Source organism: Alligator sinensis, unplaced genomic scaffold (assembly GCF_000455745.1).
Source record: "Alligator sinensis unplaced genomic scaffold, ASM45574v1 scaffold228_1, whole genome shotgun sequence".
Lineage (NCBI taxonomy): Eukaryota > Metazoa > Chordata > Crocodylia > Alligatoridae > Alligator > Alligator sinensis.
In genome coordinates this window covers 1,535,636-1,551,547 of record NW_005842044.1, presented here as the reverse complement: position 1 = coordinate 1,551,547, position 15,912 = coordinate 1,535,636, and the positions used below count along the sequence as shown (strand labels likewise).

The 15,912-nt window shown below is 49.4% G+C and overlaps 1 protein-coding gene across 1 annotated transcript in view; it reads left to right on the top strand.

Annotated features, from left to right (window-relative positions):
- Positions 1-15,908, top strand: part of IRF8 (interferon regulatory factor 8) — a gene marked incomplete at its 3' end in the record, with an annotated part of 16,234 nt that extends 326 nt beyond the window's left edge. Inside the window, exons 2-9 of the mRNA XM_014519509.1 lie at positions 4,974-5,148; positions 8,206-8,389; positions 9,930-10,021; positions 10,758-10,869; positions 11,429-11,485; positions 12,164-12,547; positions 13,649-13,764; positions 15,774-15,908. Coding sequence (XP_014374995.1) covers positions 4,975-5,148; positions 8,206-8,389; positions 9,930-10,021; positions 10,758-10,869; positions 11,429-11,485; positions 12,164-12,547; positions 13,649-13,764; positions 15,774-15,908 — 1,254 coding nt within the window. The remainder of the gene's footprint in view (positions 1-4,973; positions 5,149-8,205; positions 8,390-9,929; positions 10,022-10,757; positions 10,870-11,428; positions 11,486-12,163; positions 12,548-13,648; positions 13,765-15,773) is intronic.
- Positions 15,909-15,912: the final 4 nt, after the last annotated feature.

Here is a 15,912-nt window from a genome sequence, read left to right as displayed (position 1 = left end):
TTGCTTTTTGTCCCCATCTGATGTGCTGCTCTGCTTTCTGCCCCCTCCCCATTGCTTTTTGTCCCCATCTGATGTGCTGCTCTGCTTTCTGCCCCCCTCCCCGTTGCTTTCTGACCCCATCTGATGTGCTGCTCTGCTTTCTGCTCTCCACCCTGTTGCCTTTTGCCTTCATCTGATGTGCTGCTCTGCTTTCTGCCCCCCACCCCGTTGCTTTTTGTCCCCATCTGATGCGCTGCTCTGCTTTCTGCTATCCACCCCGTTGCTTTTTGCCCCCATCTGATATGCTGCTCTGCTTTCTGCCCCATCTGATATACTGCTCAGCTTTCTGCTTTCCACGCTCTTGCTTTCTGCCCCCACCTAAGGTGCTGCTCTGCTTTCTGATCCGCACCCTGTTGGTTTCTGCCCTGCATCTGATGTGCTGCTCTGCTTTCTGCTCCCCACCTCATTGCTTTTTGCCCCCACCTGGTTTGCTGCTCCCCCCGCCCGGTCCCCTGGCACTTCTGTTTCCTGCCCCTTGCCCCATCTGCTGCTCTGCTTTTTGTCCCTTCCTCAGTTTGGCACGGAGGCTTCCTGTGCCACTCGTGGCCTCGGTGCTGTGGGTTGGCCATGCCGGCTTTAAAAGCTTCGCTGGGGAGGTTGATAAGGAATATGTGGAGTCTTCTTCGCCGTGGCAGGTGTGGCTTGACAGCCTTGTTCGGGCTTGGTGTCACCTCTGAGCACCTCTGGCAGGGCTGGCTGGGGAGCAGGAAGGTGATGCTTCCCCCGCAGCCGGCCAGATTGCGGGATGAGGGAGGGAGGGAGGGAGGGAGGGAGGGGAAGCCTCAGGTGGACCGCGTGCTCTGACTGCCGAGATGGGCGGCCAGCCAAAGTGGCACGTTAAGGGAGGCACCTCTGGAGCGGTCTCCTGAACCAACGGAGAAGCCGGGATGTGGGAAGGAGGAGGAGGAAGCAGCTTTCCAAATGCCAAGCTCCCACCTTTAGGCCTCAGCTTGAGGGCAGTGGTCCTCAGCCTTTGCAGACCCGTGGCACTCCTCGGGCAACGCCAGCTCTTGGGTGTTATGTGCTTTTTGACTGCAGAGAAGTACTAGGTGCCAGAATGGTTATAACACTATGAATTCCTGCTTGGTATCTCTGGGTTTGTCTTGTGAATCATGTTTGCACGCCTAACAGTGCTACATGGCACCCTGCGGCACCCTTGAAAGGGTTTTGAGGACCCCCAGGGTCCTGTGCACCCTGGTTGAGAATCTCTGCTTTAGGGAATTGGACCAGGGAGCAATACCCCCAATGGTGGTGGTGGTGGTGGGGGGGTCTTGCTTGGAGAGATGGGCTGCATGCCTTGTCAGTCTGTCCTGAGCGATCTGTCTTAGACCAAGGTTTGAACATTGCCTAGGCAAGCTGAGATTTACTGGCGTTTAAGAATGCGGGTTTTCGGGACTATTTAGGCTAGATACGGATGACGCACTCCTTGTCCACCCTCTACCTTGGCATAACTTAGGCTGCTGTTGATAGGAAAATGGGCTGAGTAACCAGCCAGCAAGCAGTGCTGAATGAAGCCTGCCTTTGGTTCAATGAGCCTGAAGCCATCTTTCTTCTGCACTGCCCATCCTATTGATGATGGGCCGAATGGAAGTGGGAGTCTCTTATTTCAGTGAGGTGGTGACTTCTCTTTGGCCCTGTCTCCATAAGGCTTGTATAGCAGAGTAGTAACTTTAAAGGACTGGCCTGGGTTGAATAGACATAAGCAAAGCCATTCCTATGTCTAGTGTGCTCCCAGACCATGCCTCCACTTGGAGGGCTTCACCAGGTTAATATACTGGTTGATACAATAGACAGTCAAAAGACTCATGATGCTAAACCGGTTGTGCTGGTGTAGAAAAACACCCCTCCCATTAGTGAAAAACTGTGCTGGTAAAAAATCACAATCTTTAACTGGCTTCTTTGTTCCTGTGTATTGCAAGCGATCTCCAATCAGTGTGTGGTTTTAGCATGCCATGACCATCTCCGCTGCTTTCGAGCTCTTGCATCATGTAAACCCCAGATATCAGTTGCAGAGGGTTTGCGTGACTTTTCATGGCACAGAAGCAAGGCCAAGCTCTTGGGGAGCCTAAAATAATGGGAGAGAGAAATTGTAGGGACAAAGGAATGAGCTAAAGACCAAGTCGCCCCTTTAAACCAATTTTTTTCAGATATTGGATATTTCAGAAACGAGGCATTTTTTGTTGGAGAAGCTCATAAGTAGATTCAGAAGATGTTCAGTCATACCGCCAGTCCCTAGCGAAAAATAAAAATCCTTATGAGAGACTATCTGAAGAGATGCCAGGTTTATTTTTAAAACTGAAGACTTTGCCTGAATATGACAGCTAGAAAAATGTTATTTGGAGTCAGGAGAGATGGGTGTCCATCTAATCTCTGGAGCTGTTTACAATGCTTGTCTTAAGGTTGCTTTGCACCACTTTGCGGGGAAGAGAGCCAGCAAATGCTAAATGAGTACATCTGCAAGTTTGTCCTGGAGTCCTTGACAAGTCAGTTATTAGTGCCTGGGGCAAAATAGGAAGTATGAGAAGGGTGAAGAAAATTGGAGGGGGAGGAGAGGAAAGCTCTAGTTTTGAGCGCTTGCTCTTCTAAGTATTGCTGCTTTCACCTCTGGTAGGAAGCCAAGGAGGGAAATGCAGTGTTGTAGGAATGCCTAAATCACGATTGGCAACTCCAGTCTCCTAAAAACAAGATGCAAGTTAACATGAGACAGCATGGGGAGAGAGGAAAAAGTCCTTTAAACATCTGGAAATAATGAGTAGCTTGAAATCAGGAAGCTGGGTGGGTGGGGGAACTTAGACTCAGCTGCTGGGATGCTGTTGACATCTATTTTTTTTCCAGCCCTGTGGCCGCCTGTCACTGGGAATTGGTGCTTGAGGTGACATCACCCAAAAAGACCCGCAGAGCGGGGGGCCACGTTGGTCTGGGTAGTTCGCAGTCCAGCCCACTTCATTATTTAGCTGTAGGCCATTTTAACCTGATAGCAGGAGTCCTGCTGCATGGCTTGTGGTTCTCTAGGTACTTTTATGCGGGGTTGTGGGACCCCGACCGTGCTCCCATTGCCGCTGTCATGCTCTGAACCTGTGGCCAGAATTTGTGCGTGATGGCATTTGACGAATAGGACACTGCATTCTCTTGTGCATTCAATGCACACTTGAAATCCAGGCTTGAACTAGGTGGTGGACCACAAAATGGTTTTAACATAATCAGGTGTGTTCATGTGCAGGTGTTTTTTAATGCTGCTGACACATTCAATGAATGACCTTGCTTGGATCGGGTAAAGTGGCTCTCTTCTACTTTGCCCTCGGTTTGCATTCATGAGCCCCTGCCACCAGAAGGCTGATTCTGGGAGCCTTCCTGGTCCAAACAAATGGCGCTAAGCGTGTGAGTCCAGAAGGCAGAGTTATTAATATTAGTGACCGCTCGAATGGTTTCATGACCCAAAACGAAATAAAATGACATTGGGACGCTGAGACGTGTATCAAAACTGCTGAGCTATAGTGGGAGGTCTGTGGCCTAAAGGAAATTCTCAGTTTCTAACTATAGTGGTGCTGCTGCGTGCACTAAAATTAGACAGTTCTCGAAACGCTTGGTGTATTTTGCTTGAGTTTGTACCTGCAGTCGCCCACTTCTTGCTTGGGCCCCCGTGCTGTTGGGACCTAATGAGCGTTTGCCCAGGGGAACAGACTGCCATAGGCTGCTAAAGTTTAGGACTTCATTATAAACTCAGTGGAGGCGACTCTTCTCTTGCAGCGGTGCAACTCTTTCGAAGTTGGGGTAAGCAACAGCAGAATCGGGCCGTATATTTGCCCTTTCGGAGGTAAGAAGTCTGTCAAACCAGGTCCTCGGCGGGTGTAGCTGCATTTAAGTCAGCGTTGCATCCTACCAGCTCACTAATGCAGTCTAGTTTTGACACTTACTGCTGCACTCTGTGGTGTCAAACGCAGGTTCCTTTCAGCAGCACCGGTGCAAGGCTTGAAGTGGTTGATTTAGGGAGGATATGTCAGGCTTTTCACCTGTGATTCGGCAGTCATCCAGCACCGCGGGAGGTTTTTATTTATTTATTTTTTAATTGAAGATAACAGGAGGAAATGCGGGTTAGACACAGGCTTAGTTACTGGGTGGGCGTCTGTCTAGCAACTTAGGGGATTTCTAGCGGACGGGACTTCTTGTGAATGGTGAGCGTATTCCCAGGAAGAGGATCCTTTACACGGCAGCCCTTTTGAGTGGGTAAGGAAGGCCTCCGAGGGGCACGGCGTCCGCAGAAATAGTTTTCAGTGGCATTCAAAGAAGTGCTGTGTGCTGCAGCGCAGGAAGTTTGCATCCCGAGAAGTACCGATTATAACCAATTCATGGAAGTGCCAGCCAAGAATATCATTTCTGCGAACTTGGGTTTTATTCCCATTTCTTTGGCTATTTCTAACCCTTTCCAAATGTGTAAGCAGATGCGTGTGCACCCCACGCAGACCGCAACGCAGCTTCAGGCCAGATTCTGGTTATTTTGGCTCTGAGCAATGCACTCCCCCGAAGTCAGTGCAGTTACTGTGGATTTATGTGAGCGTGACCCAGAGCAGAATTTGTTCTTTCAGGCTTAAAGCGTGTGCTTTGATTCCCTAGCGTGGTGCTTGCTACACAAATGCATATTAATATTAATAATAATCTATAATGGGCTGTTTCTCTTGTAGTTTTGGAGCCCGATAGGTGGGATGTGTGTACTCTATTTGGGATACTTTGGCAGGACCATACATTAAGTACTGACAACATACAAGATGCAGAAGCATTGACAACTCCTGCCCCGCTGTGCAACCTGTTTCGCTTTCCTCCAGGTGCCGTTAACTCTCCATCTCTGGCAACGGGACAGCAGAGCTTTGATTTCCGTGTACGACAGCGACGTGTTTCTTGGAAGCCCTTAACAGATCCCTGCCAATTCTCCCTTGCAGGATGTGCGACAGAAATGGTGGAAGGAGGCTCCGGCAGTGGCTGATCGAACAGATCGACAGCGGGATGTACCCCGGGCTGATCTGGGAGAACGAAGAGAAAAACATGTTCCGTATCCCCTGGAAACACGCCGGGAAACAGGATTACAACCAGGAGGTGGATGCCTCCATCTTCAAGGTAAGGGCTGCTCTCAACTCCGCTAGGGCATTGCTGTCTCTGGTCATTACTGATATATTAGCACAGCCCCTGCCCCTGCACTTGCTTGTGTAGCCTATTGCATGCCTTATGCTTTCATGTCCCACTGACTGGCTTTGCTTGCAGGATGCTCTCAGCACCTGTACCAGTTTTGGTATAAGAGTAAAACAGGTTACCTCCCCGCAGGTGCGTTTTGCGCTGTTTGGGGTTTTGTTCTTGGCTAGCAAGAATTGCCCAGAGCTCCTTTAAATAAATCCAAATTGGGCATGCACTAAATAACATCTCCTAATGAACGGCCTGATTCAAGAGGTGTTGTATACCCATGCATAGGGCTGGTTTTGAATGGCCCATCCCAATTATTTGGGGATGGAAAATTGGAGCTATAAAGAAATGATAATGTTTGGGGAAAGAAAATGGCCCAGAGGTGCCAACTAAACTTTTTTATTTTTACCTGGAACAAATATGTGTGTGTGTGTGTGTGTGTGTGTGTGTGTGTATGTGTATATGTGTGTGTATATATATATATATTTGTGTGTGTGTGTGTGTGTGTATGCATGTGTATATGTATATATCTATAGCTATATGTATATATGTATGCATGTGTGTGTGCATATATACCTATATATATCTATCTATGTGTATGTATGTATGTATGTATGTATGTATATATATATATATATATATATTCCCACAGAGACGGAGCCTTGTTTTCTAAGCAGCTTTACTCATTGATTCTCTCAGGGGTTGCAGGTGCTCAGTAGCTGCCAGGATTAGGCCTGCGCGTATCCATGCTTGGCTGTGGCTCATAATTATAGTGGGATTAGCAAGGTTTTGGTGAATTCCTAAAACTGGTACATGTGCTTAAACTAGTCTCCTTTCAAAGAAAGCTCCCTCTCACCACAAAAGGTGAGTCACGCTTTCTTCTTCAAAGAGAGGAGCTTTTCCCTGGGCGGCTGAAGGTTGAACATTAACCAAGTGGAAAGTGCTTTTTCTTTCTTTTTTTCATGAAAAGAAACTTAAAGCCTTTGATTGTTAAACCTACTGCTGCTTCCGACACAATTCCCAGCATCCCCAAATGGCTTTTCTGGACTTGCTTGTGTGGCAAGATGATATCATATTCTGTCCTGGCTCCAGAATAAAGCACAGGGTCACGGGCAATGGGCCAAATCTTGCTCCCTTACACTGGTGCTAATCTTCCGGCCAGCAGAAATGTGCAGAATTTGGCCCTGAGAGTTACTGCCCCTCTCTTTTTAACCAGGGTTTATAACTTCTACTTTAAAGTGTGTTCCCAAGGGCTCAAGTACGGACATTGCCTTTTACTGGTGACAAACTGACCTGGTCTCTGAGAATTTTTGATATATTTATTTTTACCATAGACATTTATTCACAGAAAGTGAGAGCGCCTTTGGATACTAAGGCAGGTGCATAACTATCCTCACTGCAAATGACTGCGGTCGAGTCTCAGTATGGGTTTTGGACACATTTAAACCCCTCCAAAGAGATCAAGTTGGGCTGTTTTCCAAATCAGTATATTCAGATTATGTTGATGAGTTAATTCTTTTGATTCTTTTGTATCCCTGAATATAGATTTTTTTTTTTCATTACACTGTAATACCACCAAAGCTGCCTGTAAAATGTCAGCCTTCTCTGGGGGTGTGGCTTTTTAAAACGAACTTGACCTTATGCTCTTTTTTCCCCCAAAAGTGAGCCCCGCACCACAGTGCATCTGTTATATGAAGACTGTGGCCCTGGCCTCAGCCACTGACACCTGTGCTGAGCTCAGCTGTGGTGATCACCAGCGTATTTTTGGAAATCAGCTTTCACTGAGCATGCGCAAGAGGGCTTAGAATAGCTCCGGGTCAGGACAGACATGGGGGACAATGCAAAACTCTTCCTGCCGCACTCGCTGGTCTTCCCTGTTGTGATCAGAGCATTTGCAAGGCTCGTTTGGGGCCTCAGTTAATTGCTGCTGCCAAGTCTGGAAGGCAGAGCATGCTGTGTGATGGGAACGGTGGCCCTTTGTGGGCTTTTTGCCCAGAATGACTGGTTTTCGGTGGAAGAGCCGCATTTTGTTTTAGAAAACTCTTTTGAAACCTATTGCAGCTTCCTCTTTGCAAGGGCTCACTTGCAAGTGCATTGCTCCAGAGGGCTGGATTATCTCTGGCTTTGAATGCCCTGCACTCCCACTTTTGCCCTCCTTCGTTCTGCCTGCCTCTCCCCAGCCGGGATCCCTGTCCTGCACCTTTCCGACAAAGTGGGACAGTGCCGGGGAAGTGACCGTCTTCCCCATACCGCTTGCCCGGGGTAGATTTCCATGCAGAGAGGCGTGGGGGCAGGCATGGTCTGACCAGCTTGGGGCCCCAGGGCCAGCTTCAATGCTTGTGGCACACAGATAGCCTCCGCTCTAGTGCATCTCACAAGACATTGTCCTTGGAATAGGTGGCTGGAGAAGGTGGACTCCAGGCATTTCAAATAGGGCTCCCTGATGGCAGAAGATGCTGCATGCAGGAGAGCTGGGCAGTGCATGGGGTGCTAACCTGCCTTCCTACCTGCATATCTTACCTGAAAGCAAGTTAAAACTTCCCGCATGCTGGTTATGGCCAGATGTTTATCGGCCCCGGGCTGTCAGCTGCCATCCTTCCCCCTGCAGCCTCTGCTTTGGCTTCTGTGGGGCAAGAGGATGGTACCCCGCTTAGGACCCAGGAGATGAGGGTTCAGTTCCCATCCCCATCACAGGAGTTGTGCATGTCTCAGGCAAGCAGGTCTGTGTCTCAGGCCCCTGCCTGTAAAATGGGGGCTGGGGCACCTTGCTACCTGATAGGGATGGTGCGAGGTGAAGTAAAGATTTGGAGGTGGGTTGACAGGTGCCAGGTAGGTAATCTAAGATAGCTGAAGCGGCTCAAACTGGAGCTGGCTGTGGTGTCCCCATGAGCAAGGGCATTAGGAAATGGAGTAATGTGAGTCACGAGCGCGAGATTTGGCTCCGGAGTCACAGCGCCAGTTGTCAACGGACCTCGCTCTCTCTGCCCCTTGTTCCAGGCATGGGCTGTTTTCAAAGGGAAGTTTAAAGAAGGTGACAAAGCGGAGCCCGCCACCTGGAAGACCAGACTCCGCTGCGCTTTGAACAAGAGCCCGGACTTCGAGGAGGTGACGGACAGGTCCCAGCTGGATATCTCGGAGCCGTACAAAGTGTACCGCATCGTCCCGGAGGAAGAACAGAAATGTAAGTGCTAGCGAGCAACGCGACTCCTCCGCAGCCACCCTTGTACCTCCGAGGGGTCAGTGGCAGGGGGAGGCTGTGGCTGGTTATTAAAGCCAAGGGGTGGACCGAGTACTGGACTAATAACAGCAATGAAAGCCGGTGCCTTTGACCTACATGCAAATCTTAGGCTGCATTTCCTGTAGCATTCAGCTCTCACCAGCACGAATCCCTGCCGGGTCAGCCTGGGCCTGTCTGTCCCAGCGAGGTGCTAGGTGTTAGGGCAGCCCTTCCCACTCCCGCTAGATCTGCTCTCTGCATGCCTCTTCCCAGCCATGCATCCCTGCACCATTGCTTCTTGGGCAATGCAGCCACCTGGGAATCCCGGATAAGAGTTAATGCAGCCACATTGCATTAACTTTTTCCCTAGCATTAGGACGTACTGCCCTGCTTCAAGAGAAGCCCGGATAGCCTGGCTGGGAGACGAAGGGCCCCTAGACCACTTCACAGGGGCTCCCGCAGATGACCTTGGCTTCTAGTGGATCCAGTCCCAGGAGAGCAGACTCTGCTGGAGCCACAACATGGGTGGACCTGGGGAAATCTCCATGGGGGGAAGCTCAGGGGGCTTCCCAGCTGTCAGGCACAGACACCATGGTCTTATTTTCACATGCACCACTGTTTCTAGGGGGGCGGTGGGAATCAGTGCTTCAAAATTGTCCTTACTGAGGTTGCAGCACTGATTCTGGCCCCGCCGTTGTTCCCCCCAAAAGGGTGCATTGCCCCACACTGTGCAAATGGATTAAACCCCCCTCTCATTACCTCTCAGTAAAATCAATGATTATAGCCACAATTGTTCAGCAGTGAGCAGTTGTTGCAGTGGTGTCCGGTCTGGCGCTAGCTGTGCTAATTTTATCTTCATCTGTGGTTAGGGGCGCATGGTTAAAAGCAAAAGCATGCAAAATGCAAGTTGCCAGGAAACCTGCCTCCAGCCTGCTGGGCTTTGTCACCTTCATTCACACTCAGGGCTCTTACATTTCTGTGCCCTTGTTACATGCATTATGCAAATTGCACGGCAGGTTCCCAGCGGCAAGACTGAGCTGTGCTTGGGCAGGAGGAGCAAAAAAAGAAAAAAAAAAAAAAAAAAAAAGAAGAAGCAGCCTTATCCCCTCTCCATTTCCTTTAGATGGCTGAGAAAAGGACTGTGCTGCAGCAGAATTAGCTTCTTTCTAGTGCCTTGTTGAAGTCCCTGTAACCCAGTCGGTTTGACCCCACTGTCCTTGCCCTGCCAAAACTCCCATTGACTTCACTGGGAATTTTCCCCGAGTCAAAACTACCAGCCTCAGATCTCATGTGATTTAAAGTAACATGATAAACAGGGTGGTTGACATGGGACAATGAGCAATAAGACACCACGGCTACAATTTTTTTTGTTGCTGTTGCTTTCCTTGCTTTTAGCAAATATGCACCCTTGTTGGTCTCCAGAGCCATCTGCTTGCTTTTGCAGTCTGCTCTTTCCGAGGATGCTGTATAAGGTTAAGTGCTGAATCCTTGTGTTTCTCTGCAGGCAAAATTGGCCTTGCGAATGGGAACAGCTTGAACGAAGTCGCTGACATGGACTGCAGTCCCTCCACAATAGTAGATGACCTAATGAAAGAGGTAACGAATTCCTATGGCTAAGAGAGAGGTGGGATTTCTTGGCTGGAAGGGCTGCTGATGGCAAAGAGTTTCTCCCTGGTTTTTTTTTTGCCTTTTTTTTTTGATTGGCAGGGTGGGATAGATGGGAGAACGAAGTTCTGATAATCAGTGTTGCAAGGTGGGCAAGTGATGGATTGCAAATGCATTTGTCACATCTGTTTCCATAACATAATGCAGATGTCCGTGAGACCTGCTTGTCACATCACTGACTCTTTGCCTTGCCTTCCTTTGTATAAGCATTTCAGCTTGGGCCAGAGCTCAGTAGTCCTTGTTGCTCTTCCTGACGGTATAGAGCTGGGCTAAATGCTGCTCGCAGCTTCCCAGGCACTTCCAGTATTTCATCTGGGAGAAGCCCGACCTTTGGTTTCTTGGCTTGTCCATGTAGCCCTAGGCCCAGATTTCTAACCAGCCATAAAAAAGGCGAGTTCACTGACGTCACAGACTCCTGGCTGCTTTATTATAACGGGTTTTCCCACTGTTCTTTATCTTGAAAATAACCTGTTGCAAATGAACACCGATTGCCTGAAACGGCAAAACTCATTCCAGGTTTGCTGTCCAGATAATTATAAAAATCACAGAATATGAGGGCTGGAGGGGACCTCAGGAGGCCACGTGTAATCCATCCCCCTGGTCCAAGCAGGACTAGTCTCAACTACATCATCCCAGCTAGATCTAATGATTTTTCTTTCTTCCTCAGTCCCAGTGTGTGGATGAATACCTGGGAATAATAAAGAGAAGCCCTTCCCCACCTCAAGAAAGTTGCCGAAACCCTCCCATACCAGACTGGTGGATGCAGCCATCTAATCCCTGTAAGAAACAATAAATGTGATGTTTTAATAGAACGGAGTTTGGTTCAGTAGCCGCTGAGGAGCCAGACAGGAGATGCATGTGATCTCTGAGCAGCTGCCTATAGATACGCTCCTAGCTGAGGAAGAAGCTGATTGTACATCAAATTATAAATCTTCCTGCAAACATTTTTATTTTTGCAGTGATTGGCCCTAACCTCCAATTTTTAATAGTTCGTTAGGACTTTGTGACCAACTTTTCTGGATTCAGTATCCTCAGGTCTCTGCTATTAGCGTGCCAGCCTCTCAATGTCTCTGGGAGGTCTTCAAATTCCCATGAGAAACATGGGATCTGTAACATCCTGGACCCCTTGACTTTGACTGTGCCCTTGATATGGGCAAAAGTCTTTCAAGACCCCTCAAGGGCTGTGTATTTGAAGGTGAAACCCAGGAGGAATAACGATGTGGGTTTGGCGTGAGGAGGTTGTGCTGAAGCTAAACGAGTGGGCTGCGGTTGTGGAACGAGACCGTACTTGTGCCAGAGCCTTATACACAGATGTAACTTTTGTTTCTTCTTTTCCAGCAGCTGTGCCCTTGATGAATGGGTACTCAAACTATGAGCAGCTCCAGGTTAATTCAGGTACATCACTACATGCTTCCTAGCTCAATGAAATGCCAGTCCCAGTGCTCCTAGATAGCCCTGCCATTATGTGATCATGGGACCACTCCCCCGCCTTGGAGTTGAGGACACAGGCCATAAAGTATGAGGCAGTGAGCATAGAGAGAGGATAGAGAGCCACATATTGGCCAGGTCCCACCCAAAGGTACGGTGCTGGTGGCTCTCCCAGCCATACCTGGTGTTGTCCCATAGAGCAAGCTGCTTTGCTGACATGATTTACCCAAATCTAAACCCTTTGATCATCAGTAGCAGATGTCTGTAGCCTGGAGACAGGAGGGGGACATGTGTTGGAGACCATGCTGTAGTCACACATGGCATCTCCAGTACCAGCTGATAAAACCATAAGGGTCCTAGCTCCCGTGAACTGATGGCAATAAAAAGACGTGCTTCAGGAGGTCTGCTCATGGCAGTAAGACCGGCAGGCTCTCTTTCTCTAAAAACACTGCTTGTTCCCACCCCAGCAAGCTGGTGGAGAGCCACGATGCCGACAGAATAGCCAAGGCTGCTGGTAGCTGCATCCTTGGCACATCCGGGGCTCTTGTAGCTCTGTCCTGTGTGCAGCCATGGGTTGCTGTCAGCCACGATGGAGAGATTGTCTGTGCATCTGCTGAGAGGCCATGTCTGCGTGTCTCCCCACAGCCTACTGTCAGATGGTGATCAGCTTCTACTATGGTGGGAAGCTGGTTGGCCACACCACAACCTCCTACCCCGAAGGCTGCCGGATCTCCCTCGGCCAGCCCCCGGCTCACAGCGAGAAGGTCTGCACCGACAGCCTGGAGCACATCCGGTTCCCTTCCGCTGACGCCATCCCCAACGACCGCCAGAAGCAGATCACGAGGAAGCTCTTTGGGCACTTGGAACGGGGCGTCCTCTTGCACAGCAACAAGCAGGGCATCTTCATCAAGAGGCTGTGCCAGGGCCGGGTCTTTTGGAGCGGGAACAACCTGCTCTTCAAGGACAGGCCCAACAAGCTGGGGAGGGACGAGGTGGTCAAGATATTCGACACCAACCAGTTCATCCGAGGTTGGTACCATGCTCTCTTTATGTCTCTGCCCCCTGCACTGTAGGGTCCCGTCTTCAGCTAGTGGAAACCTGCATGTCTTTTGTGAAGTCCATTGTAGTTGAAGGGGTTTAAATGCTCCATTTTCCATTAGAACAGCGCCTGGGTTTGATGCAGTCTTGAATGCATTTATCTGCAGGGTGTGAGAGTGCTGCATTGTACAGATGGGGAATGGAGGTTGAGTGACATGACTGAGGTCGCACAGGGAACCAGTGGCAGAGCACAATCTTGAAACCCAAGTATCTCAGGTCCCAGGCAGTACTCTGACCACCAGACCATCATCCCTGCTCTTGAGGTCAGCTAACCTATGTAGGTTTATGCCACATGAAGATCTGGTGCTTGCTATGTAGAGTTCATCCTCAAAGTGCCCAGCTTCAGTGACGGCTCCAGATACCCCGTAGTTTTCTGCCTTCTTGTGTGATTTGGCATGATTTGCATGATGCACCAGAGGGTTGGTTTTATACTGGTGAAGGATCATGCCTAGATGCCCTGGGGTCAAGGAAATACCAGTGCTCTCATGTCAGAGTGTCACATCTGGATTGAAATGCAACTCTTACTGACCTTCATGAGGTGGCTACTGATCAGGACCTGCAGTTATTCTTGTTTTTCTTAGTCTTCCTCTTTAAAAAATAAATAAGTATAATGCCCAATTTGAAATCACACCCCCGCCCCGTTTCTCCCCCCTGTAACTCCATCTGTCTCCTGAAAGGGTTTCCAAAAGTGTGGTGGGGGAGTGCTCTTTGCTAGGCTGAGAGAAGTATTAAACATTGGAGCTGGACTCTTGCCTTTTCCTACACACAAATGCAGACAAAGCACTTCAGCTTGGCACCCTTGAACTTCATCCTTGACATGGCACGGCTTGCATCTTGCCACAAAGCCTCTTGTGGGCTTGGACCAGGAGCCCCTGCATTGAGATTTAAAAATCTCCAGCGGATGGGTGTGGACAACATGCCTGCTGCAGGTGGCTGGAGGCCTACAGCACCTGCTACAGCTGTGCGTGCAAGTGCAAACTCTCCCGTGATTCATTTCTATCCTTTTCCAACCATGTGCATTTCTCCTCCCAGAGCTGCAGCAGTTCTACAGCAGTCAAGGCCGCTTCCCTGACAGCAAAGTCACGCTGTGCTTTGGCGAAGAGTTCCCGGACGCAGTGCCTCTGCGCTGTAAACTCATCCTCGTGCAGGTAAGATTAGATATGGGGGAAGTTTACTACTTGACCTTCCCCCATTTGCCTCCACAGCTCGGCTCTGCCGCTCTCCCCTACCCTGTCTCTTCTGCTTCTAACATTCACGGCCAGAGCCGTCAAACCTCAGAAGCGCAGAGCTGTATGCCACTTGTGTGCGTATGTCCTGCAACTGCACGTTCAAAAGAGGTGTTTGCCCACACAAGCCGAAGGAGACAGCCATCCAGGCTGTCCATTTGAATCGTTTGCACCCAAGCCGAGCCAAAATGCATATGCAATCATATTAATTGCATGCACGAATTGAAGTGCAAAATGGCATGCAGCCTTGCTGTCAGCTTAGCAGTCTGACCCCATGTGACTAGGAACCGTATCTTTCCTCCCCTTTACCTTTTTACTTTCCTGTACTTTGGCCTGTCATTGCCATTTGTTCAGTACTTGTTCCTTGCCCCTCATTCCTCAGCTGTAAGCTTTCTTCTCATCTCTTCTAGAAGCTGACAAAGAAATCACTAGAACCGCTTGAGTTGTCACAAGCAGGGTTATGGTTTCAAGCAAGGAAGCAAGTGTGGGCAGTGAATGGTGGTTTACAATGCCAAGTCCTTTAGGATACAGAGGACTGAAGGAGCCCAGAGCAAACCTTGTGGGTGGCGAATTAAAAACTTAATGGCAGACGAGTGTATTGGCTCTAAAAGGGCTTCCAAAGTTTTTAAATGACAAGCATCCTTGCTTCCTCATCTTTGGGAGTCATCAAGTAAAAACACCCCAGTTCTTGGTGCTGCTAAAGCAGTGACCGGCATCTCCAACCAAAATTAAGCTTCCGTTCTGCTTGGCACTTGATCTCCAGTGATCCCAGGACTGCCTTGAAATAAGTTGCACCTACTTATATTGTGTGGCAGGAGTTTGAGCTGTGTCAGGCATACCCAACAGTGCTCTCAAGAGCACAGCTGAGATCCCAGGCGTATGCCCAGGGATGCTCCAAAAGGCAGCCATGTGGGGCTTATTGCTTGCCGGTGGTCTCAGCATTGCTGCAGCAGTCATAAAGAGACACTCCCCTCTTTGAAGTGCATAGCATTTAAACAGGCAAGGCAGACCAAGAGCAGGGACAGGCACACAGCTTACATCCGCGTGTAACAGCAGACAGCACAGACCCCTGACCTAGGGGACTTGGTCCATCCGCTGGAGAATGACCTTTATTTCCCTTGAAAGAATTGGATAAATGCAATAAATAAATGCCACTAGGTTTTGTCCATGTTCATCCCAGGGTAGCAGTTTGCTGAAGGCAAATACTTGCTCACCTAATGGTGCGGTATAGTAACAGCCCCATCCCGTGTGAGCCACCCCGGCATGGCTGCATGCCTGTCCAGTCTTGATCCTGACTTACAAACCAGTGTAAATCATGCTGGGGCATTTTATGTCTGCTCGTGGCCAGAGAAGGGCAGCTGAGGCATAAGGGGATTTAGTGACTTGCTCAAGATCATTGAGTTGTAGGCCAGTGTCTCCTCCATAAGAGCATCCTTCCTTCTTTTCCCAGTTCCTCTCTTGAAGGTTTTCCTGGTCCACTGGTACCTCTCTACCTGTGCCTTTTGTAACCAACCTCTCGCTTGTAGCACTGATGCGCTATACCGCAAGCATCGGCTTTACCGTAGCAGTTGTATTGGTTAAACCATTAATAGCTAGCTCAGCCGGCAAGGTAATCGGGAGCGAAAGGAATCAGAAACTCTGAACCAGTGGTTCTCAATCATTTTGGACTTGAGATGGCCCTCGCAGGACGCACAGCGCCCTCCATAACTCTTGCGAGTCGAGTGGCGTCCAATTTAAAAGATGAATTTACTTATGGCAATACATACCTCCTTGCATAGGGGCTGGTCAATAGGGGGTCAGGAATTGTCCAGGCAGGGACAAGCCCAAGCCTTGTGGCACCCTTCAAAAGCCCCCACGCCCCGGTTAAGAATCGCTGCTCTAAGTTCTCTCATTTTATTTAAGCATCTTGGTGGTCTTTTCTTCTGCCATAGGTGGAACAGGTGTTTGTTAGGCAGCTGGTGGAAGAAGGAGGAAAATCTTACAGCAGCAGCCCGATGTTTCCAGTCGTGGACGATCCGCAGCACGAGCAAATGTTCCGGATCTTCCAAGATATCTGCGGGCCGCATCAAA